Source organism: Nerophis lumbriciformis, linkage group LG10 (assembly GCF_033978685.3).
Source record: "Nerophis lumbriciformis linkage group LG10, RoL_Nlum_v2.1, whole genome shotgun sequence".
Classification (NCBI taxonomy): Eukaryota; Metazoa; Chordata; class Actinopteri; order Syngnathiformes; family Syngnathidae; genus Nerophis; species Nerophis lumbriciformis.
In genome coordinates this window covers 19,937,469-19,961,927 of record NC_084557.2, presented here as the reverse complement: position 1 = coordinate 19,961,927, position 24,459 = coordinate 19,937,469, and the positions used below count along the sequence as shown (strand labels likewise).

Genomic DNA, 24,459 nt, shown 5'->3' with positions numbered 1-24,459 from the left:
TTTCCACGATTTCAGCACTCAGGTTAACCATACCTAAATAGACACAAAATACTGCATTACACAAGACTACCCGAATGTACTTGAATGATTGAAAAAAAAAAATTTTTTTAAGCTAAATTATTGGTAAACACAGTTTATGTATAATAATTTATGTAAAACCGCGAGTAATGAATAAAGTTTTCATCAATTAATATATCCTATAGACATACCCTCATCCGCTCTCTTTTCCTGAAAGCTGATCTGTCCAGTTTTGGAGTTGATGTCAGCAGGCCAGGGAAGCTAGCTAGGGTCGACATTCTTCTCTTGATCATCTTCGGTTCATTCTTGCCATCTCTGTCGTAGCATAGCTTTCGTCGGTAAAGTGTGCGGAACAAACGACTGACCATTTCGTCGGCTTTCCCCACAGCCTCGTATTTTGAACAAATTTCGTCCAATTTCTTGCCACTTTCGCATCTTTGGGCCACTGGTGCAACTTGAATCCATCCCTGTTCGTGTTGTTACACCCTCCGACAACACACCGACGAAAGTGAGAAAATGGCGGATTGCTTCCCGATGTGACGTCACGTTGTGACGTCATCGCTCCAAGAGCGAATAATAGAAAGGCGTTTAATTCGTCAAAATTCACCCATTTAGAGTTCGGAAATCGGTTAAAAAAATATATGGTCTTTTTTCTGCAACATCAAGGTATATATTGACGCTTACATAGGTCTGGTGATAATGTTCCCCTTTAATTGTGTTCCGTTGCATCCATTATATTCCGCTCCGAATATCTTCAACAATTTCCATAGATTTTACGTCACTGAAGTAACGCTTCTGCACTCTGACCATATTATCAGATCAGTCATACTGGAAATATGCAAAATTGGAAATAATATATACCTAACAATTGAGTCAACAGATCGAGGGTCCTCTATCGCGCCCATCATACCCTCTAAAAACATCCAGAAACCGCCAACAATACTCCGTTTACATTATATTATTATAAGCGCCAACGCAGATGGTCTATTTTAGCGGCGCATTGATAGCAGTGAGCTAATGCTAGCTTCCGCTGCTACTGTTGACACACTGAGCCAGCAGCTGCTTCTGCTTTGTCTCAAACTTGGTAAAAGTAAATTGTAGATTATAATTCATGCATCTCTCACCTGGTAGTAGAAAAATGTGGCCAAGGACCGAGAGGCTGCTCGACTTTGACATCGCCCGAGATGGCGGAAAAAAATAAAGATGAGTTGTGGCAACATTTTTTTTTACCCTTTGTGAGTATTGCAATTGAATTCTATTATATATTCTAACTTTTTATTTTAAATTGTTTTTTTTACTTTTTTTAATATTTTGTAGCACTTTGATATTTTAACAAATGTAAAGTGCGTTACAAATGTAATTCATTATTATTATTTTTATTATTATTATTGAATCTTCATCTAAATGTGAGCATCCCGTCAGTTGGCATCGCAGTGAGAGTGGAAATTGTACAGTAAGTGTTTGTTCTATTATGGCTTATTATTATTTGTTATTTGCTAAAGTAGTGTTACAATAAAGCTACATCTGTGTTACATACGGTGGGGGAAGGAGACGACACCACAGTGAGAATCAGTTCAATAGGTTTATTGAACCTAATGATGAGTGTGTGGGAGGTGTATGCTACTCCAAGTGTTTGGTGCAAAACCATGTGTAGAATTAACAATGTAAATGTTACCTAGGGTTTGTTGTAAGTGCGTGTTGGATGAATCCTTCGTCAGACCAGAAGGGCAAGGCGAGAAGGCAGTCCGTGGGGGCTGGAGAGAAGCAACAAGGTCCGTGTCCAAGCAGGGGTCGAGGATCGAGGGAGGCAGTCCAATATCCAGAGGGGAGTCGAGGCGCACAGCTCGATCACGGGAAACAGGAAGGGCACTGCGGGAAACAAAAAGGGCATAAGGCACGGGAAACTGGGAAGCAACAAGGAGAGCAAGTACGCGGGAGGGAAGCCAGAGACGATATGCCCACTACTAAGAATGAACTATGTTCCGGCGTATGATCCTCAGGTCCGCTGGTCTTCATATTGCTTGCCATCGTTAGTCCCGGATGTGCAGATTGCAGATTGCTTAAAGCTTTGTGAGGCGGCCAGAGCGAGCAGGGGCGTGTCCTGGCGTGCTGCCATAGGAGGTGCCGGCAAAGTCTGCCGCAGATGACATGCGGGCTTGAACACGAGTCGTGACAATCTGTTTAGGACTTGGCTTTTTAAACTTATTGCTCATCCCAAAGTAATTGTTGTTGGCTCTCACAAAGTCTGCTTGATTAGCATTGTTGATAGGGAAGGGATCTATGGTTGTTACTTCTACATCACGTATTACGTGATTGGCTTCTTCATTAACTCTCAAAATGGTTCGGGAATCTCCGTCAGAGTGATACTATTTTGATCATATCTATTTAATCGCAAACTTTGGAAGTCTTTTGGTGTCCTAAATCAGATATATAATAGCTTCAATATAGAGGCAACTTGATTTTCCACTCCTAGTACTTTAAGCGCTCATAAAAGGCAGCTTGTTTTTCGTGGAAGTGTAACCATGGAGGATGTTATTTGCCTTTTGCACTCTACAGACCAAATAAACATGTTCTAGTGACACAGGAAATTTAGAACACAGCCAGCCCAGACGGCAGAACAGAATTTCAAGTACTGCTCGCAATTCCTTGTTTGATACTCGCTCCAAATCAGTAGTCAATAAAACCTGAGAGAGATAGTTCCGTAAAGCTCCCATATTGAAGACATCAGGAGTGAGGCGCTGCTTCTTGGCAGGGGAGCCTTCTTTAAAGCAGGCCTATTAAAGGACTTCTCTTTCCCGGAGATAATCAGAACCAGGATTCATTGAATATTTAGACCACAATTAGCTGGACCTTGATGCTGCAGCCGCCCAAGTTTCCCAAGAGGGGCTCCTGTCAGCAGTCTTGTGTGTGTGTGTGTATTTTTTTTTAGGATAACGAGCAAAAGTAATGGAAATGTGGATTTTGAAGCATCTACCGATGTGTGGTTCAAACAATCTGCTGAGTTGCTCCTGGTTGTTGGCTGTGTGATTGCTACATGAAGAGATTGCATAACATTTTCCCTTCACATGTGGGTGTTTGCTGTACAACGCTGGCCCTGCTTCCTTTGAGCCACAGGGGTGAAGAGCTGCTGAATAATCACTTTTCCAGCTCCTCTTGTAAGACAAGTTAGATTTAAACTGAAGAACATCAAGTAAAAGATAAGTAAGTCTGTCAAATTGGTTTAGAACGACGTTGGTAAGCTACAAAGCCGCTGCACTTGATCAATTGTCGGCGCTTTACGGCTACCGAACGTACTGTGCTTCAACATACGGGTATTATTATGGTGTGTGTATAAAGACCCCAAAATGGCACCTATTAGGAGACATTATCTGGTGTTTTGTTTTGCAATATTATGCAAAACCAACTTTTCTTACCTTCTGGTACCTGCTGTTGTGTATTTGGGATCTGCATAAGTCCCGAAACTTTGCGCCCGTCTGTCATTGTAGTCTGCATGGACGCCGCCGTCAATAAGGTTCTTCTTCCTTCTGTTGTAGGGCCATTCATCCGCCATATCTAATATAAAGTATTATATAGTTCTATGGAAGCGCTAACAGCTACCAGTACCACAAAAGATGACAGGGATACGATGCAGTCGAAGTGGAGCCACGTAAATAACACCACCCACAAAACGGCGCATCCTAAAAACACGGTCAGAAAGCTGCTTGATGATGGTCTGTCAAACATAATCTATGCAACATTTTGATCAAAGAACTAGGGCTGGGCGATATGGCCTTTTTTTAATATCTCAATATTTTTAGGCCATATCGCAATACACGATATATATCGCAATATTTTGCATTAGCCTTCAATGAACACTTGATGCATATAATCACAGCAGTATGATGATTCTATGTGTCTACATTAAAACATTCTTGTTCATACTGCATTAATATATGCTCATTTTAAACTTTCATGCAGAGAGGGAAATCACAACTAAGTCAATTTACCAAAACTGTATTTATTAAACGGTTATTAAGCAGTGGCACAAACATTCATGTCATTTCAAAACAGAACGTGCAAGATTGTCAGAGACATTTTAAAACCAGCTATTAGTGCACTTTTGTGCATGACGTCACTAAGATGACATATCAAAACAACAGTAAATTAAAGTGCACTTTTTGTACAGAACGCCACTACAATAGTTTAAAACTAATAAAATGCATTTATGTGCATGATGTCACACAAGATATTTCAATAACTGTCAAATAAAAATTAGCTGCATAATAGGAAGTCAAATTGTGTACGTCCTTCGCTATGTGGTAGGTTCCGGCGGACGTTATCTCCTTATGTCGTTCTTTTTTTTTTCATAAGGTGTTGATGTGGAAATGGTTGCCTCGGCATTTTGTTGGTGTGGCACCGAACGGAAATGTTGACATGAGGAGTAAGCACTGTTCATTCTCGAGCGGGTGACTTTTCAAATGATGCTACATATTAGCAGTAATGCTACTTTTTATAGCAACGCTTTCGCCCCACACTTGACAAATTATGGTTGTCTGTTCGACATATTCCCACTTGAAGCCAAACCACCGCCAGGCGATGGACCCCCTGCTGTTTTTTTGGGAATTAATTATTCCTTCATTTGTTACCAGATTCGCACCTTCTTTCTCTCGTATTACCGCTAGCATCACAGCTAACGTTACCCATGCTGCTACCTCTTTGCTGCGCGAGGGCGTATACGTATGTGACATATGTCGTGACAGTATATGACGTGTGTAAGAAGGTGCGCTTGTCTGTCTGTGAGAAGGAGACACAGGAAAGAGCGAGGAGAGCCTGTAGTGTAATGCCAGCAGCTAAAAGCAACTGCGTGAGAACGTATACTCGAATATCACGATATAGTCATTTTTTATAGCGCACAGACAAACCCGCGATATATCGCGTATATCAATATATCGCCCAGCCCTACAAAGAACCACGATTAGACTATTAGAAAGTGTTTTAAATGTATTGAAAAAAAATCATAATATCACCCCTTTAATGCGCTTTTTGTATGAAAACAGACCTGAATAGACCCGCTCATCGGCAGTGCGCCTTATAATCCGTTGCACCCTATGGTCCAAAAAATACAGTAATATTATTTGCAAAACCAGGAGCGTGACAACAAGGAGGTCAGAAAGTCCAAGAACGATCCAAAACAAATACATGCAGCACACTCCTTAAGGAGGCCTAAATGCCTGATCAGTCTCAGGTGTGACACTTGGCTCCGCCGCCTCATCAGGCCCAGAAAGGTCTACAAAAGAGAAACACGAGAAAAACCGAACAATAGCCAAAATGACAGGAAACAATGTAAAAACTACAAACCCCCAAAAATCACAAAAATAAGAAGGTAGATCGATACAAATATAGACAGTAACGATACCAAGTGTAGCATCAGTATATGGTCAATACTAGGGTGAGAATACTGTTACCGTAAGTATTTTTTTTTGTCATTTTTGTTATTGTTTCCGAACTCAGGAAATAAGTCACTGGACACAGGAGGACTTTAAGGGCAAAAACCAAAGTATTTAAATAAGAGCAAAGTAGTAATGAAAGGGAATAAGGAAATAATTTGAATATTTAATTGACGGCCTGTGTTTTTGTCTCATTATAGTTGTGATAATCTTTTTTTTATTCAACGATCTTAAAAATTTGAAGTATCAGTATGAGCATTGGTATAATGACCAATACTGCCGCTGTAACTACCGTATTTTCCGCACTATTAGGCGCACCGGATTATAAGGCGCACCTTCAATGAATGGCCTATTTTAAAACTTTGTTCATATATAAGGCGCACCGCATTATAAGGCGCATATAGTAGACCCTACAGTAGAGGCTGGGGTTGCGAGACCTGTTGTGGCTCAATATTGGTCCATATATAAGGCGCACCGGATTATAAGACGCACTGTCAGCTTTTGAGAAAATTTTAGGTTTTTAGGTGCGCCTTATAGTGCGGAAAATAGGGTACTTGGTATTGGATCCATACCAAAATTTGAAGTATTGCCCAAAACTAATGTAAAGTATCCAAACAACAGAATATTTAGTGCTTATCACATTTGAAAATAAGTTTTAGAGAGAACCATGTTGCAGCAGAAAGTAACCAGCTATTAACAGTAAATTCGCAAGTAGAATAATAACACACTGCCATCGTAAATTATGCAATATGATACCTATTAAAATTGTATTTATTTTTATTTTAGATTTATAAAAATGCAAACAAAGTGCTATTTTCCCCTGCTTGTATATGTTTGTCACATGCCAGTGTGCAGTGGGAGTGCTCCATACTGTCCCATTCCATCCGGTGGAGGCCAGAGGCCAGAATGACTCTTGGATGAGTCCAGGAAGCCTCTGGACCTCCCCAGGATGTAGCTGTCAGTTGATCCTCCACTGGGAGGACAAAGAAGAGAGGAGATGTGTTGAGGAGAATATAGCAGGGGGGTATATGCAGAATTGGATTGCACATGAAGAGGTGGGAGTTGGGTGCTCTAGGCTGCCTGACGGTGACTTTGGAGAGGTCTGTTAAAGAGAGTCCACATTTGTCTCGCACTCTCCCGCCATGTCCCGTTTCTGAGCTATTTCACAGCTGTGGGCGCCCTGTAATGTTGACCAGAGTGCACATGTCCTGCATGACAGAGTGTACATTCCTTTGCGGTAACTTTGTCACTACAAACACAACTGCAATGTAAAGGTGCAACACCCACTGGACACAACATTAGGAACACCGGCTGTATCATATACCGTATTTTTCGGAGTATAAATCGCTCCGGAGTATAAGTCGCACCGGCTGAAAATGTATAATAAAGAAGGAAAAAAACATATATAAGTCGCACTGGAGTATAAGTCACATTTTTTGGGGAAATTTATTTGATAAAACCCAATTCAGTGGCCTAGTGGTTAGAGTGTCCGCCCTGAGATCGGTAGGTTGTGAGTTCAAACCCCAGCTGAGTCATACCAAAGACTATAAAAATGGGACCCATTACCTTCCTGCTTGGTACTCAGCATCAAGGGTTGGAATTGGGGGTTAAATCACCAAAAATGATTCCCGGGCGCGGACACCGCTGCTGCCCACTGCTCCCCTCACCTCCCGGGGGGTGATCAAGGGTGATGGGTCAAATGCAGAGAATAATTTCGCCACACCTAGTGTGTGTGTGACAATCATTGGTACTTTAACTTTAACTTTAACTTTAACACCTAGAATAGACATTTGAAAGGCATCCATCCATTTTCTACCGCTTATTCCCTTTGGGGTCGCGGGGGGCGCTGGAGCCTATCTCAGCTACAATCGGGCGGAAGGCGGGGTACACCCTGGACAAGTCGCCACCTCATCACAGGGCCAACACAGATAGACAGACAACATTCACACTCACATCCACACACTAGGGCCAATTTAGTGTTGCCAATCAACTTATCCCCAGGTGCATGTCTTTGGAAGTGGGAGGAAGCCGGAGTACCCGGAGGGAACCCACGCAGTCACGGGGAGAACATGCAAACTCCACACAGAAAGATCCCGAGCCCGGGATTGAACCCAAGACTACTCAGGACCTTCGTATTGTGAGGCAGATGCACTAACCCCTCTGCCACCGTGAAGCCCCATTTAAAATAAATAAAGAATAGTGAACAACAGGCTGAATAAGTGTACGTTATATGACGCATAAATAACCAACTGAGAACGTGCCTGGTATGTTAACGTAACATATTATGGTAAGAGTCATTCAAATAACTATAACATATAGAACATGCTATACGTTTATCAAACAATCTGTCACTCCTAATCGCTAAATCCCATGAAATCTTGTACGTCTAGTCTCTTACGTGAATGAGCTAAATAATATTATTTGATATTTTACGGTAATGTGTTAATAATTTCACATATAAGTCGCTCCTGAGTATAAGTCGCACCCCCGGCCAAACTATGAAAAAAACTACGATTTATAGTCCGAAAAATACGATAATCTGCCTTTACAAGGATAATAACGCTCAATTCAAATCACATTCATCAATCCTTCCCCTTATTTTCCTGGGAAATGTCCCTTATTTTGCAGTGCATTAGTTCATATTGGCATTGTCAGAAAGGTATGTATGGAGGGTAATTTTTGTCTTTACTTATAAAACTTTTGTTAACACTGGATTTATGCTACTGAATCTTTTGCATTTGAAATTTGTGAACTGAATTTGTTTCCATCAAATAATGCTGACTATTTCAGTGAAGAAAAATTTGGTAGCAAAATGCGTATGTTTTTAAAAATTCAGTGTTTTAAAATGCAGTGTATTAAAATGCAGTGTATAAAAATTGACTGCAGACAAAATTGCTGCTTCAAAACGCAAGACCCACTTCCGGTAAATTAATTCTGTCTCAGAACCAGCCATTGAGGTGTCAAGTTTAAAGTCATGTGACACTGGTCTTGCAAAACAGGACCTGGGCATAATACATTAAAAATAAATCCAAAGAGGTTCATTAGGGCTTCAAAAAATCTGTAAAAAATTATGCATTTTGTTATTCTTATATCCAGACCTGTGTGTGCGTCACAGCAACATCACGTGGCAACCTCTGAGGAAGGCAACAGTTGAAGCCGAAACCGTCATGTATGTAAGTAAACACACAGGTCTGGGTATAAGAATAACAAATTACATTATAATAAACATTTCAATGTGGCCTGCTGGATGTTTCCAAACTATAAAAAGTATTCAAATAGTTAGAAGCTGCACTTTTGAGTGACTCCGGTAACCATAGGACCTACGTCACAGCAGCTCAATGCGTAAGAGGCATGAAGCAGAATGGGCAGGGCTTGTTTACACAACAACGAGCCTGAGACGCAAGTGTCAGACAAAGGCAGATTTCTACAACAAAGTTCTGCAGAACAGTGATATTATATCAAATATGTGGATGTTTTTTACCCTTAATGTTTATGTTTCGGCGTGTCTGTTGCATCTTTGTTGTATGTGCTCAATTATCAAAGATGTTGATCAAGAAGGTGGTCTGGGAAGTAAAGGAGCAACGTTCATATATTCTCAGTATTCAGTGTTTTATTGTTTATAGTTAATGTTGTAAATCCCACATTCTGTATTTGTATGTACATTCTGAGTGTCTTATTCAGTAAAAAACTAAAATGTAATTCGGTTTTTTAGCTGGTCTGCTAGTATCAGTCATTGTGCGAGCTTTTATCCTTTTTTGCCGAATCTCTGGATTTTTTTCACTAATGCACAGCAACCTCCACATGTTTAAAGTGTTCATAAAAAGGGATCCAAGCACATAAAGCAGATTACATGGCCCGGCCCACGAGTGCTGCACAACATGCCTCTTTGTAAGACACATCATGTGTCACATGACTTCAAACTTGACACCTCATTGCTGGTTTTAGGACAGGATCGATTGCTTCAGTCTTAATTTACTGAAAGTTGGTCTTGCCTTTCAAAGCAGCGAGTTTTTCGGCGCTGAATTTTAAAACACTATATTTTAATACACTGAATTTTCACACACTGAATTTCAAACACTGAATTTTAATACACTGAATTTTTAAGCACACGCATTTTGCTCTTAAATAATTTTTCACTGAAATTTAATGTAAAAAATTTCAGTTCACAAAATTCAAATGGAAAAAAATCAGTTACATAGATTCTGTGTACAAAAAGGCTTGTATAATAAAGAGACAAATTAACCTTCATAAGTGCAGCTGGGATAGGCTACAGCATCCCCCCCGACCCCGAGAGGGACAAGCGGCAGAACATGGATAGATGGAAGGAGGTGTTCATAATTATAATTTTTTTTCGACATTACTTTATTTAGACATTTTGTTTTTTAGTTACCGGTAGTTAGTTGCAGCCCTAATATATATGCTGCAACTAATGATTAATTAGATAATCGATTAATCTGTTGATTGTTGCTTTGATTAATCGATTAATAATCGGATCAAAGAGACAAACTACATTTCTATCCTTTCCAGTATTTTATTGAAAAAAAAAACAGCATACTGGCACCATACGTATTTTGATTATTGTTTCTCAGCTGTTTATACATGTTGCAGTTTATAAATAAAGGTTTATAAACAAAATGCCTCTGCGCATGCGCATAGCATAGATCCAACGAATCGATGACTAAATTAATCGCCAACTATTTTTTTAATCGATTTAACCGATTAGTTGTTGCAGCCCTAATATATATATAGTGTATTATTTTGGACTGATTAATAAAAAATAAATAAAAAATATATATATGTATTTATATATATATATTTTCTTCTTAAATATATATATATATATATATATATATATATATATATATATATATATATATATATATATATATATATATATATATATATATATATTCATTTTTTAATAAAAAATATTTTATATATATAATTTATTCATTTATTATTATTTTATTTTAAATTGTTTTAATTTTTTTTTATTAATCAATCCAACAAAATAACACAACAATAATACCATAATAATACAATTCCAATTCCAAAACCAAACCCGCCCCAGCAACATTCAGATTAGCAATCTACAGAGCAATTGAGAGGACACACAAACATGACACAAAACAATCCAAAAGTAGTCAAACAAAAATGAATAATATCAACAACAGTATCAATATTAATAAGAATTACAACATAGCAGTGATTACAAATCCCTCATTGACATTATCATTAGACATTTATTTATTAACATAAAATAAAAACATTTTAAAAAAATGAACATTAGTGTCACAGTGGCTTACACTTGCATCACATCTCATAAGCTTGACAACACATTGTGTCCAATATTTTCCACAAAGATAAAATAAGTAATATTTTAAGTTCATTTCATTGTTAAAAAAAAATTAAATAATGGATCCCATATTCCAATATACGACTCATTATTATCTATGGAGGTGTTCATAATGACATGTGAGTGTGTGTTCCAATTCCACGCCCCAGACCTCTAACCTCTACCATCTTCCTCAGTCAACTTAGAAAATGATTCTGTCAATTGATGATCTTCTCTTCCCTTTTCAACACAAACAACAACCATGCCTGCAGCTTTAAACTGCAATGTTGACACAGCGGGGGTCTTTGTCTCTTAGTAACACACTTTCTTTACAGTAATAGAGCTCAGATCTCAGCGATCTAGAGCATCTATTTCATTCGCTATGAGCTTCTTTCAGTTCACGGCCTGGTTTTGGAGGGAAGTTTCGAGTCAGTTTCTGTCTCTCCACCCTGCATGAATGGTGTTTAGCAAACAGAGAGAACAGGAAAGGCAGAGAAGCCAGGGAAGAATAGAGGGATATCCCCTTACAGGTTCCCTCCTTTTTCCTCCAGGAAAGAAGGGCTAAGTACTTTGGGACAGATGGGGGGGGTGTGGGTTAATTGCACCACCTGTCTATACAGAGGCATGAACATCTGTATGGGGCACCTATGCACACACATTCTTGAGAAAGCATGGAATGAGTTGGCTTCTGTGTGTGTGTTGGGTGAAAGACCTTGCGATTAGCAATGTGTGGCGGAGATTACAAGAGGATCAATGCTGCCACATACTACACCAGCCTGTGAACTATCAGTGAGACATTGGCTCGCCTGAGCTTTAGAGCTTAAGACTCCATTTAATTACACTTCAGCAGAGAGGAAAAGTACAGTAAGAAATTCTCTCAAGATGTCATTTACACTCCGGCGAGGATTGGGTGTGTAATCTAAAGTGTATTAGCACACGCTTCTTGCAGGTGAGGCTCGACAGCAAATGTGTGATATTTGCTTTCCCTACACAAATGTGACATTTTACGGTCTCTGGTTTTACAATTGCTACCTTGTGGCGGTGGCAGAAAGCTCTCTGGTGATGGGAAAAGCATATACTGTGGAAGAGCTTGTGCAAAAGCGTCCCTGATAACATAATGTTTTTACAAAGATAAAGATCTCTACCACTTGGTTGTGCCATTATCTTAGATTAGATAAAGATGTATTGATCCAATTCGCCCTCGGGACATTAAAGATTGATTTTGTTGTATTTCGTATATTTGTATTTTACATAAATGTTAATATAGCGGTAGAAAATGGATGGATGGATATATTTATTTAGTACTGTCAAATTATACATTTTTTAATCGGATTAATCACACTTGAGATGTGGTTAATCATGATTAATTGCAGTAAATTACTAGCTTGCATAATTTTAAATAACTTAAAAAAATACCCCAATATTTTGACACTAATGCAATTCATCCATCCATTTCCTACCGGTTGTCCCTTTTGGGGTCGCGGGGGGTACTGGAGCCTATCTCAGCTGCATCCGGGTGGAAGGCGCGGTACACCCTGGACAAGTCGCCACCTCATCGCAGGGCCAACACAGATAGACAGACAACATTCACACTCACATTCACACACTCGGGCCAATTTAGTGTTGCCAATCAACTTATCCCCAGGTGCATGTTTCAGAATGTCATAAACAAAGATTTTTAAAAACCTTATAACTGAATGCAGGTCCTTTATTTGCTTGTAATCTACAACAGTATTATCTAAAGTCCCATTGAGAAGTATTTTGGAGCAAACTTTGTAACCAATCAAACCAGCCTGAGTCTCCTCACTCATCTTTGCACTTACGTATGCATTGACCTGATCTCAGCCTTTCAGGTAACCATTCACGGTTAAGCTAAAGGAGCATGTACAGTCAAAATAAACGTGATGAATCCGCATACGTAATGAATGTGATATTGGTTGTGAACTCGTTATTTCTGAACATGCATACAATTACAATATGGTACATCACACCTTTTATAGATGTGTATATTATACATGTAGGGTAACACTTATTCATTGTATTTATATTTATATTTTTATATATTATTTATTTGATGATATAATCTTTTTTTCTAACAAATAGTGGCAGTTTTAGGTATGAGCAACATGGGCAATTGTCCAGGGCAGCATTCTCTAGAGCAGTGGTCTCCAACCATTAGCATGTGAGCCAGTGGTAACTCGCTTGCTGTTTTTGATTAGTTCACTTAAGAGTGAAAGTATAATTAGTCAAACTCTCAGTATTTTTATAACTGTTCGATTTTTACATATTTAATCATAAATGACCACAAAATAGCAGTAAAACAATGACCGCATTGTTTGCGTGGATATCTACTTCCTGAATAAAGTACAATTGAATTATCAATTAATCAATCAATCAAAGTTTATTCATATAGCCCTTAATCACAAGTGTCTCAAAGGGCTGCACAACTCACAATGACATCCTCGGCTCAGATCCAACATCAGGGCAAGGAAAAACTCAACCCAAAGGGATACAATGAGAAACCTTGGAGGGGACCGCAGATGTGGGTACCCCCCCTGGGCGACCGATGCAATGTAAGTCGAGTGGATCTAGTTAATAGTTTGAGAGTGCAGTCCATAGTGGGGCCACCAGAGGATCATCTTGAGTGGAGACAAGTCAGCAGCACAGAGACGTTCCCAATTGATGCACAGATGAGTGGTCCACCCCGGGTCCCGACTTTGAAAAGCTAGCGAATCCTCTGTGGTCACCTAATAAATTCTCCACACAGGAAAGGGTGCAGAGCAGAAAAGAGACGGCAGATCAACTAAAGGGGGGGTCTATTTAAAGGCTAGCGTATACAAATGAGTTTTAAGATGGGACTTAAATTATTCGACTGAGGGAGCATCAATTATGTTGTCAATCATACAAATAAAACACCTTTTTGTTTTTTGTCAAAGTAGCTCAAATAATGATAAAAAAAATTGTACTTGAATGAAATGTATACTGAAATATAACATTCAGTTGTGAGTTGTGTGTACCAACATTTTGTTAATGCTCTGGCAAAACATGCCTATTCCCTTTGTCTGGGTTGAAAAAAGCTATGAAAATAAACGGTACAAAAATGTGTAGGTCTTGCCATTTTTATTTTAAAAGAAAAAGGTTGGAGACCACTGCTCAAAGGGGCGTCGATAGGATGAGGGGAAACAAAAAAAAAAGACGTGTATTTTAACGTTTTTGCAAGGATGACAAGGAGGTGGTTGACCAACTATCAGAATCATCCCCATCCATCCATTTTCTACCGCTTATTCCCTTTGGGGTCGCGGGGGGCGCTGGAGCCTATCTCAGCTACAATCGGGCGGAAGGCGGGGTACACCCTGGACAAGTCGCCACCTCATCGCAGGGCCAACACAGATAGACAGACAACATTCACACTCACATCCACACACTAGGGCCAATTTAGTGTTGCCAATCAACTTATCCCCAGGTGCATGTCTTTGGAGGTGGGAGGAAGCCGGAGTAATCAGAAATACTTTATTAATCCCCAAGGGGAAATTTTCAGCACCATCCCTTTCAAGAGCAGACATACATTACAGGGAGACAGAACAGGATCGCTGACGGGTCTGCCAACTTCCGGCGCCCCTTACAGAAAAAGGTGGGAAACCGGTAAACAGAAACATATCTAATTGTTGATATAAATAGTCATATATTAAAATTTGAGAGCGCATAATGACAAAACTAAAGGCAATTCAAGTTGTGAATGTGCTTTTATTTTGAAGGTTTCGCCCGGGATGTTTCAGATACAGGCAGCAAAAAAAAATAAAAAGATTGCTTGATTTTTTTTATGTAACATTGCATGGTGAAAACAAGCTTGGTGGTACAGGAACTTTGTATATAGTGCTCATTAGTTTATCTTGATGTACTTAACAAAATGTATGCGAGAGAAAGAAATAGAGAGCCACAATCCAGGATTAAGGTGCATTTTTTCTGTCAGTCATAAATAACATTCCAAAGTACACCTGAATCACTTCATTGCAAATTCAAAACACATTACTGTCGGCTTGAGCCATGCCAAAACAACGCCAGCAAACCCAACAGACCTCTTCACACTAGCCATAACTGCCTCACAGGTTGATACAAGGGCAGGGGGCCATTTAGCTACAATCTAACATACACTGTATTCTGTATAAACAAGTCCGTCAATTTCACAGGGGGAAAAAAACTTGTCACTCAGTTTCCAGGATTTTACTGTGAAAATAACAGTGGTACCAATTTTAATTTACAGTAATGTACTGTAAAAACTGTAAAATTCTAGCGACAGAGCTGCCAGTTTTTTATGGTAAAAACTACAGGTTTTTTTTACAGTTTTACAGTAAAAAGAAAAAATAATCTGTTCCAAGGAAGTCATATGTTGCATATTTTTAGAGATGTATACACTATGGCAGTGGTTCTCAACCTTTTTTCAGTGATGTACCCCCTGTGAATTTTTTTAAAATTCAAGTACCCCCTAATCAGAGCAAAGCATTTTTGGTTGAAAAAAAGAGATAAAGAAGTAAAATACCGCACTAAGTCATCAGTTTCTGATTTATTAAATTGTATAACAGTGCAAAATATTGCTCATTTGTTATACAAAAAAAGTCTTTCTTGAACTATTTGGAAAAAATATATATAAAAATAACTAAAAACTTGTTGAAAAATAAACAAGTGAATTATAAATAAATAAATAAAGATTTCTACACATAGAAGTAATCATCAACTTAAAGTGCCCTATTTGGGGATTGTAATAGAGATCCATCTGGATTCATGAACTTAATTCTAAACATTTCTTCACAAAAAAAGAAATCTTTAACATCAATATTTATGGAACATGTCCACAAAAAAATCTAGTCGTCAACACTGAATATTGCATTGTTGCATTGTAATGAATGGAATAGCCTACTTGATTTGATGTTCACTTTATGAACTTACATTCATATTTTGTTGAAGCATTATTCAATAAATATATTTATAAAGGATTTTTGAATTTTCGCTATTTTTAGAATATTTGAAAAAAATCTCACGTACCCCTTGGCATACCTTCAAGTACCCGCAGGGGTACGCGTACCCCCATTTGAGAACCACTGCACTATGGGGCTAAAATGTCAATGTTTGTGTTGTCTTTTCAAGGTGCCACCAGAGATATTGGCTCCGCCCTGACTAGGATGTGCATGCGACATCGCAGCATTGAGGCTAAATTACGCCACTTTACCAAGTAAGTGTTTGTTTATCTTCTCTGGCCTTGAGTGGGATTAGTGGCCTTAGGTCCCATTCCATTTCATCTGACCTTCTTCTCCTAGTGACAGATAAAGCAATTTGCAACACGTCCTTCAATTTCTAACTGTGTCCTCATCACTGCAGTGCTCTAATGGAAGGCCTGGTCACGCCACTTCAGGACAAAATAGAAGAGTGGAAAAAGACCGCTAATCAGCTGGACAAGGACCATGCCAAAGGTGAGATGCATATGAAGATTAGTTTGACGTAGAAAGTAAAGTCAATTTAAAATATATTTAATATGGTGAAGTACAGTGCATCCGGAAAGTATTCCCAAAGCTTCACTTTTTCCATGTTGTGTTATTACAGCCTTATTCCAAAATTGAATACATTCATTTGTGTCTTTAAAGTTCTACACAATACCCTATAATGACCATGTGAAAATTGCTGCATTCATCTTAGTCAAGTCAGGAGTTGATCAAGAACCTGAGGATCACTCTGTCAGAGCTACAGCATTCTTCTGTGGACTTTCCCAACTTGTGAGAACTTTACGGAAGGACAACCATTTCTGCAGCAATCAACAAATCAGATCTGTATGGTAGAGTGGCCAGACGGAAGCCATTTCTTCGTAAAAAGTTTGCCAACATGCGCCTGAAAGACTCTCAGACAATGAGAAACTATATTGTGTGAATGCCAGGCGTCATGTTTGGAGAATACCAGGCCAATACTTGACCCATCACCCTTGATCACCCCCTGGGAGGTGAGGGGAGCAGTGGGCAGCAGCGGTGGCCGCGCCCGGGAATCATTTTTGGTGATTTAACCCCCAATTCCAACCCTTGATGCTGAGTGCCAAGCAGGGAGGTAATGGGTCCCATTTTTATAGTCTTTGGTATGACTCGGCCGGGATTTGAACTCACAACCTACCGATCTCAGGGCGGACACTCTAACCACTAGGCCACTGAGTAAAAAGTGCACTAATAGCTTGTTTTAAAATGTCTCTGACAATCTTGCACTTTCTGTTTTGAAATGACATGAATGTTTGTGCCACAGCTTAATAACTGTTTCATAAATACACTTTTGCTAAATTGACTTAGTTGTGATTTCCTTCTCTGCATGAAAGTTTAAAATGAGCATTTATTAATGCAGTATGAAGAAGAATGTTTAATGTAGACACATAGAATCATCATACTGCTGTGATTACCGGTATATGCATCAAGTGTTCATTCAAGGTTAAGGCAAAATATCGCGATATATATCGTGTATCGTGACATGGCCCAAAAATATCGAGATATTAATAAAAGGCCATATCGCCCAGCCCTAGTATGCTGCAAAGAGGAATGGGCGAAACTGCCCAAAGATAGATGTGCCAAGCTTGTGGCATCGTATTCAAAAACACAATAACCTATACAAAAAGTTCCAATCCGGCTTCCGCTCACTCCACAGCACAGAAACTGCCCTCCTCAAGGTCACCAACGACATCCTCCTCTCCGCCGACTCTGGTTCCCTCTCCATCCTCATCCTCCTCGACCTCAGTGCTGCCTTCGACACCATCAACCACTCCATCCTCCTAACACGCCTCCACTCCTCCCTTGGTTTATCCGGCACTGCCCTCTCCTGGATGAAATCCTACCTTTCTGACCGTCAGCAATTCATCTCAACCAACAACTGCACCTCCTCCACTGCCCCAGTCACCCACGGCGTCCCCCAGGGCTCAGTACTTGGCCCCCTACTCTTCACCATCTACCTCCTACCCCTCGGTCAGATCCTCCGACACCACGGCCTTCAATTTCACTGCTATGCCGACGACACACAACTATACATTTCCACCACGACCATCACCACAGCCACCCACTCCACCCTCACCACCTGCCTCACAGACATAAAAACCTGGATGCAAAAAAACTTTCTAAAACTCAACTGCAACAAATCTGAAATAATTATCATTGGCCCCGACTCCCTCACTCGCTCCACTCAGGACTTTTCATTAAACATCGACGGCTCCCTTGTCACTACCTCCACCCACATCCGCAATCTAGGTGTAATTTTCGACCCTACCCTTTCACTCCTCCCCCATGTAAACCACATCACCAAAACTGCATTGTTCCACCTCAGAAACATTGCCCGTCTCCGGCCCACCCTCACATCCTCTGCAGCCGAAACCCTCATCCACGCCTTCATCTCATCCCGGCTAGACTACTGCAACAGCATCCTCTACAGCATCACCTCCAAAACCCTCAACAAACTGCAATATGTCCAGAACTCTGCTGCCCGCCTGCTCACCGGAACCCGCTCCAGAGAGCACATCACACCTGTCCTTCATGACCTCCACTGGCTGCCTGTCAAATACAGAATCACCTTTAAAATACTCATCATCACCTACAAGGCACTCCATAACCTGGCACCACCCTACCTCTCTGACCTCCTCCAGCCACACGTCCCGTCCCGTTCCCTCAGGTCTAGTGATGCCGGCCTCCTGGAGGTCCCCAAGACCAGGCGCCGAACCTGGGGCGACAGGGCCTTCTCCGTGGCTGCCCTCTCTCTCTGGAACGCTCTCCCCAGGCACATCAGAGATGCCCCCTCCCTCCCTACCTTCAAAGCCACCCTAAAAACTCACCTCTTCACATTAGCCTTTCCAAACTGACCCTGCCCTAGGTGTCTCTTATTTATTTATTTATTTGTATTTTTTATTTTTTATTTTTTTTCTAATAAAGTTGTTTTTATCGTCCCTCCCCCTGTATTCATGTCCGCTTTCCCACAATACAAACAGCGTGCCTGCCCAAACACGTTATAACTGTAGAATGATCGAGGGCGAGTTCTTGGTTTCTTATGTGGGTTTATTGTTAGGCAGTTTCATTAACGTCCTCCCAGCGCGGTAACAACACACAACAACAGCAGTCATGTTTTATTCTACCGTAAAGCAGTTCATCTGCCGTAAACAGCAATGTTGTTGTAATATATTGAGTTGGAGGCAATAAACAGGCGAGGTGATGAAGTACGTCTCTTTACTGTAGACTTCAGAACAGACTCACACACTTGACGTCAGGTGCGCAACACCACGTAAATCGTTGGCCAACCAAAAAGTAACCCCAGTACGCTATAGCCAACATTCACCAGGAGATGGCAACAGACAAACATAGATCACTCTATTACATTCCTCCCCTTTTAGAAATGTAGAAGTTTCTCAAAATAAATAAACAACCCAACCAAAAAATGCAGCAGCTCAATTAAAAAACTGTACTTAAGCCACATTCTTTTTTTATTTTTTTATTACTGAACTCTTAACCCTCATTTGTTAACAATAACATGCTTATTATACAAACAGTATTTGTACACCTTTAACACAGATTTTTATACTGTCTTCAGAGATTCAGTTTTTTTGGTGGTACTCGAAACCTTTCTGGGTACCTGCGAAAGGGTGTTCAGCATGGTTAGAAAAATAGTGACAGAGAATAGAACAAGGATGGACAATTCAACCCTTAACTCAACAATGAGTAGATGAGTGTTATGTATATGTGTAAATGAACACTGAAATTCAAGTATTTCTTTTATTTATATATATATATATATATATATATATATATATAATAAAATAAATATATATATATATATACTCCTCCCCTCTTAGCCACGTCCCCCACCCACTACCCCCACCCCCCACCTCCCGAAATCGGAGGTCTCAAGGTTGGCAAGTATGAGGTACACACATTTTTTAAATGTTTTTATTTTTAGTACATTTGCATAATTAAAACAACAAATAATTCACATTGTCATTATGGGTTATTGTCTGTAGAATTTGGAGGACAAAAATGAAAGTATTACATTTTGGAATAAGCCAGTAACATAACAAAATGTGGAACAAGTGAGGAGTTGTGAATACTTTCCAGATGCACTGCATATTTGACGGTCTTTGTGTCTGACATTTGACAGAATATAAGCGGGCTCGTCAAGAAATTAAACGGAAGTCATTGGATACCATCAAACTTCAGAAAAAAGCAAGAAAAGGTGAGTTTGTGTGCTGTGTCTTGTACAGTAAGTGAACTGACGCCATCTTGAGTTTGATGCAGGAGTTACACCAAAACTAGCACAGATTTAGAGGCTGCTGCAAAGGTTTTATAATTTGTATTAGCTAGTGTTTAAAATAATGTCTTTACTCCACTACTGCTTGTAATCAAAATTGCATTATTATATTTTTGGCACAGCTTTGTCAAACATCCAATTTGTCCTGATTTGACATCGCTAACATTGCTTGTTCTTCTCTCTCCCTGCCTGATCCCTGCCCTCTTTGATTTCTGTCTGGCCATGTTCCCCCTCCCCAACTTTAGAGCTTATCGGTACGTCTGCTCGGCTTAGTTTATGAGAAATGCATGTGTTAGTTCTTGAAGGCATCACGACCATCATCACACTGCCAGTCACATAAAATGTTGTACGTTGGAGGCTAACCACAAACTTCCTTCACCTCAGTTGACAAAGTTAAATACACAAAGTATGGGTCCGCCTCATCCATTTAAAATTAATACGTATGTTTCATTTACATTTGAAAATACAGAGGACCCTTGTTTGTACTAAATACGCAACTTAGATGGCGGACGCCACATGATAAATAGAACATAATTGGTGCGATGGGACTTGTAACAAACAGCTGAGCATAACATTAAAACGGTGTATGTACGATATGCTCTTTATTGTCATCGCACAAATACAATGAAATTTCATTTTCACCACAAAACTGTTTAAGATTAGACAACAAAAAGAACAACATACAATTGTTAATACAAAATATTTACATATCCAAAAATATTTTTTGCTAATCAGCATCCCACAATTTGTGTCCTTCCAATTAGGCTCCTTTCCATTGACATGTATTGTCTTTTTTGGCCACAATATTAGGTACAGTTGCACCACTTTAATGTGCCTAATTTGATCACTAAAGACACTTTAACTGCTGCTGTGACCCAAGGTCACCTCCATATTTATACTGTTGACTGTCAATCAGAATGTGCAATAATGTTATGTTACTTACTGTGCCTTGTATATACATTTTTATTTTTAGCTAAGTACTGTGTGACTTGTTGAAGGGTGGACTACCAAAGTAAGATTTTCATTGTACGGCAAACTATCTGTTTGACTGTGCATATGACAATAAACAATCTTGAATCTTGAATCTTAACAATGTACAGTAATACCTCGTTCATCACTATTTATTTGTGTAGGACCTGACCGTGGTACATTTCTGCAGAGTAGGAACTATTAATTAAAAATCAAATAATGTCGAGGACAAAAAAAACAACTGTGTACGACATTCTAAATATGGTTTTTAATATCATGAGAGCCCTCTAGAAATGAAATAAAACCCACATAGTTACCTTTGCACTTTTTTAATCCTATTTAGTAATGCTGATTGGGGCTGAGCCAATCAGTGTCCATTATACTGAAGAGTGTGTTCTGATACTGTAATATGGATAATGTTAGTTCAGTTAGCCATTTTATGCTTGAAATATGCAATATTTTTAATTTGGTGATATAGTGAAGCCGTTAACTTCAAAACGTCATGTGTTCTGCAAATACTAGTCACAAAATAGCTACAGCGGTACATAGTTTTTTAAAATTAGCGATCTGTTCGAAAAGGTCAGACTAAAACAGAATGGAACAAAAACCGGATCAATATTTTCCCTTAATTGATAATGCAAATCCAATTAATTTGTTCTAGACACCCACGGATGTTCATACAGAACCCCTGGGGTGTACAAAAACCGAGTTAAGTTAGGCAAATATATAAGTGTAAGCTGCTTTTGAATCCATCAACAACAATTTAAATAGTACTCACATCATTATGCAGTATATTTGCTCATAATATAGTCTTGAAATTAGTATGCATTGAACTGGCAGTGTTTGTACATTCAAATCCAAACAAAGTGGCATCTCATTGATCTTCATCACATCTTTCTTACATGCTTTTGTGCTTTTGTTCATCTCCCCTAACGTCACAGTAAAATGTAGTCTTGATTAGCTTATTTTTTCCCCATATTGCACATACATTTGAGGGTCTTCAAGTCATCACCAGTCATTATCTCTGACATGCATCATTGTCCTCCCATTACCATGTACATGAACCCCTCGAATAAACAAGCACTTTGTCACTGTGTTTTCTAATCATCTTTTATTTTTGCCTCTCCTCCTTTCTCTGCTACGCTGTTTACACGCTTGTCTCCACTCCCCATGATTTCCTATCATATTTGGCTCCCTCCTGCCGTCCTCACTCCCACTCCCTCATTCTACCCCGTCTTCTGTGTCTCTGCACACACGCCTATAACAGGGCGGGGTAACCTACGCCCACAGCTGGACAGTGCCATGCAGGACGTCAGCGATCTGTACCTGCTCATGGAAGAGACGGAGAAGCAGGCTGTGCGCAGAGCCCTAATGGAAGAGAGAGGGCGCTATTGTGCATTCATTAACTTGCTGCAGCCTGTTGTGGTGAGAAACCTGTACATAAGATGACATTTTACACTTAGTATAAATACTTAGGGCCTGATTTATTAAAGGTTTGCGTGTACTAAAACACGTGCAAACTTAATAGCACACACAAAGCTGATCTACTAAACGTGTGCAAAGTGGATTGTTTCTTTATAACTAAGCAGATTGAGGCATGCAATCCATTTTGCATCTGTCTTCATTAATATGCAGAATATACAGCATGCTGAGTATCAAAACACCGACAATACTGGAAGGAGAAAATGCAAATGTATTACCGTAAATTGCAGACTATAATAGCGCTTCGAATTTATGGATTTTTGTTTGCTTTTGGCTATAATGTTTTGTATTGATCAAACAGTTTTCATAAAACAAAGGCAGACATTGGAAAGGTGTGTTATTGTTTGTGCTGTGGCGGCATCTTTTGGATAAGTTCCCTCACTGCAGGGGCTGCGTCTACAGTATTTCCTTCAGTTTTGTGCTTTAAACCGGAAATACAAGTGCTGTTGATCCATAACGTTTCTATTCCTATGGATTCTTTATTCAACACTTCGAGCAACTTTTGCACGTTTTAAAATATAACTAAAACTATTCATACTTACTAAACAGTTCCAAGTGTGATGTCTGTAGGAGTGGTTTCATGCATATTTGTACGTGCTATAGTAATGTAACGAAGCTAGCGTCGTTAGCATTAGCTACCGTATTTTTCGGAGTATAAGTCGCTCCGGAGTATCAGTCGCACCGGCCGAAAATGCATAATAAAGAAGGTAAAAAACACATAAGTCGCATTTTTTGAGGAAATTTATTTGATAAAACCCAACACCAAGAATAGACATTTGAAAGGCAATTTAAAATAAATAAAGAATAGTGAACAACAGGCTGAATAAGTGTACGTTATATGACGCATAAATAACCAACTGAGAACGTGCCTGGTATGTTAACGTAACATATTATGGTAAGAGTCATTCAAATAACTATAACATATAGAACATGCTATACGTTTACCAAACAATCTGTCACTCCTAATCGCTAAATCCCATGAAATCTTATACGTCTAGTCTCTTACGTGAATGAGCTAAATAATATTATTTGATATTTTACGGTAATGTGTTAATAATTTCACACATAAATCGCTCCTGAGTATAAGTCGCACCCCCGGCCAAACTATGAAAAAAACTGCGACTTATAGTCTGAAAAATACGGTAATATGCTAACACGTTTACGAGTGTCTGTGTTAGTATTATTAACCTACAATGGCATTCTTTTTTGTATTTTTTCAGTTTCACAAATTCCTCAGTAAATTCACCGAAACGTCACTGTGGAGTTATTGAGTCTATTTAGCTGATTGGAGAGCAAGCTTCCCCAACTAGTGGGTCCATGACGATGACTTCTGTTTTGTTTGATCAGCCGTTTTAATGCCGTGTTACAGGCATCGTTTGGAAACAATTAAGGTATGTAAAAAACATTTAAAATGTTTTTCGGTATAAATAACTTAGATCACAACATATATATGTGCGGTTTATAGTCCATCCATCCATCCATTTTCTACCGCTTAATCGGGCGGCAGGCGGGGTACACCCTGGACAAGTCGCCACCTCATCACAGGGCCAACACAGATAGTCTGTTGCGGCTAGTATATAAATATTTTATTCTTCTAATTTTTTTTATTATACCGGTGCACACTATAGTATGGAAAATACGGTATACAGCACACGCAATGTGATTTATCAACACTCATTACCGTTTTGAGAGCGCACTTTCACGTTTGAAAAGGACGTGCAGACTGACACAGTTACGCACACGGCTCTGAGTTAGGAGTGCTCGCACTGCAAAAACACACGATGGACAGAAAATCATCTGTCCTATGTGTACGTTTCAACGTATTTGAATGGTCAGAAATTAAAAAAATATTAGACACATCATCTATGCAGCAACATCCTTTTATAATTTAATATCTGCTAGATGACTTAAGGGGCTGATTAAAGC

General features: G+C 39.4%; 1 protein-coding gene across 4 annotated transcripts in view; it reads left to right on the top strand.

The window, feature by feature from the left end:
- mtss1la (MTSS I-BAR domain containing 2a) overlaps positions 1 to 24,459 on the top strand; it is a 77,534-nt gene that overhangs the window by 37,336 nt on the left and 15,739 nt on the right. For all 4 annotated transcript variants that reach the window (XM_061970105.2, XM_061970108.2, XM_061970106.2 and 1 more), the window contains 4 exons: positions 15,922 to 16,006; positions 16,153 to 16,244; positions 19,933 to 20,007; positions 22,319 to 22,476. In XM_061970105.2, the coding sequence (XP_061826089.1) occupies positions 15,922 to 16,006; positions 16,153 to 16,244; positions 19,933 to 20,007; positions 22,319 to 22,476 (410 nt within the window). The remainder of the gene's footprint in view (positions 1 to 15,921; positions 16,007 to 16,152; positions 16,245 to 19,932; positions 20,008 to 22,318; positions 22,477 to 24,459) is intronic.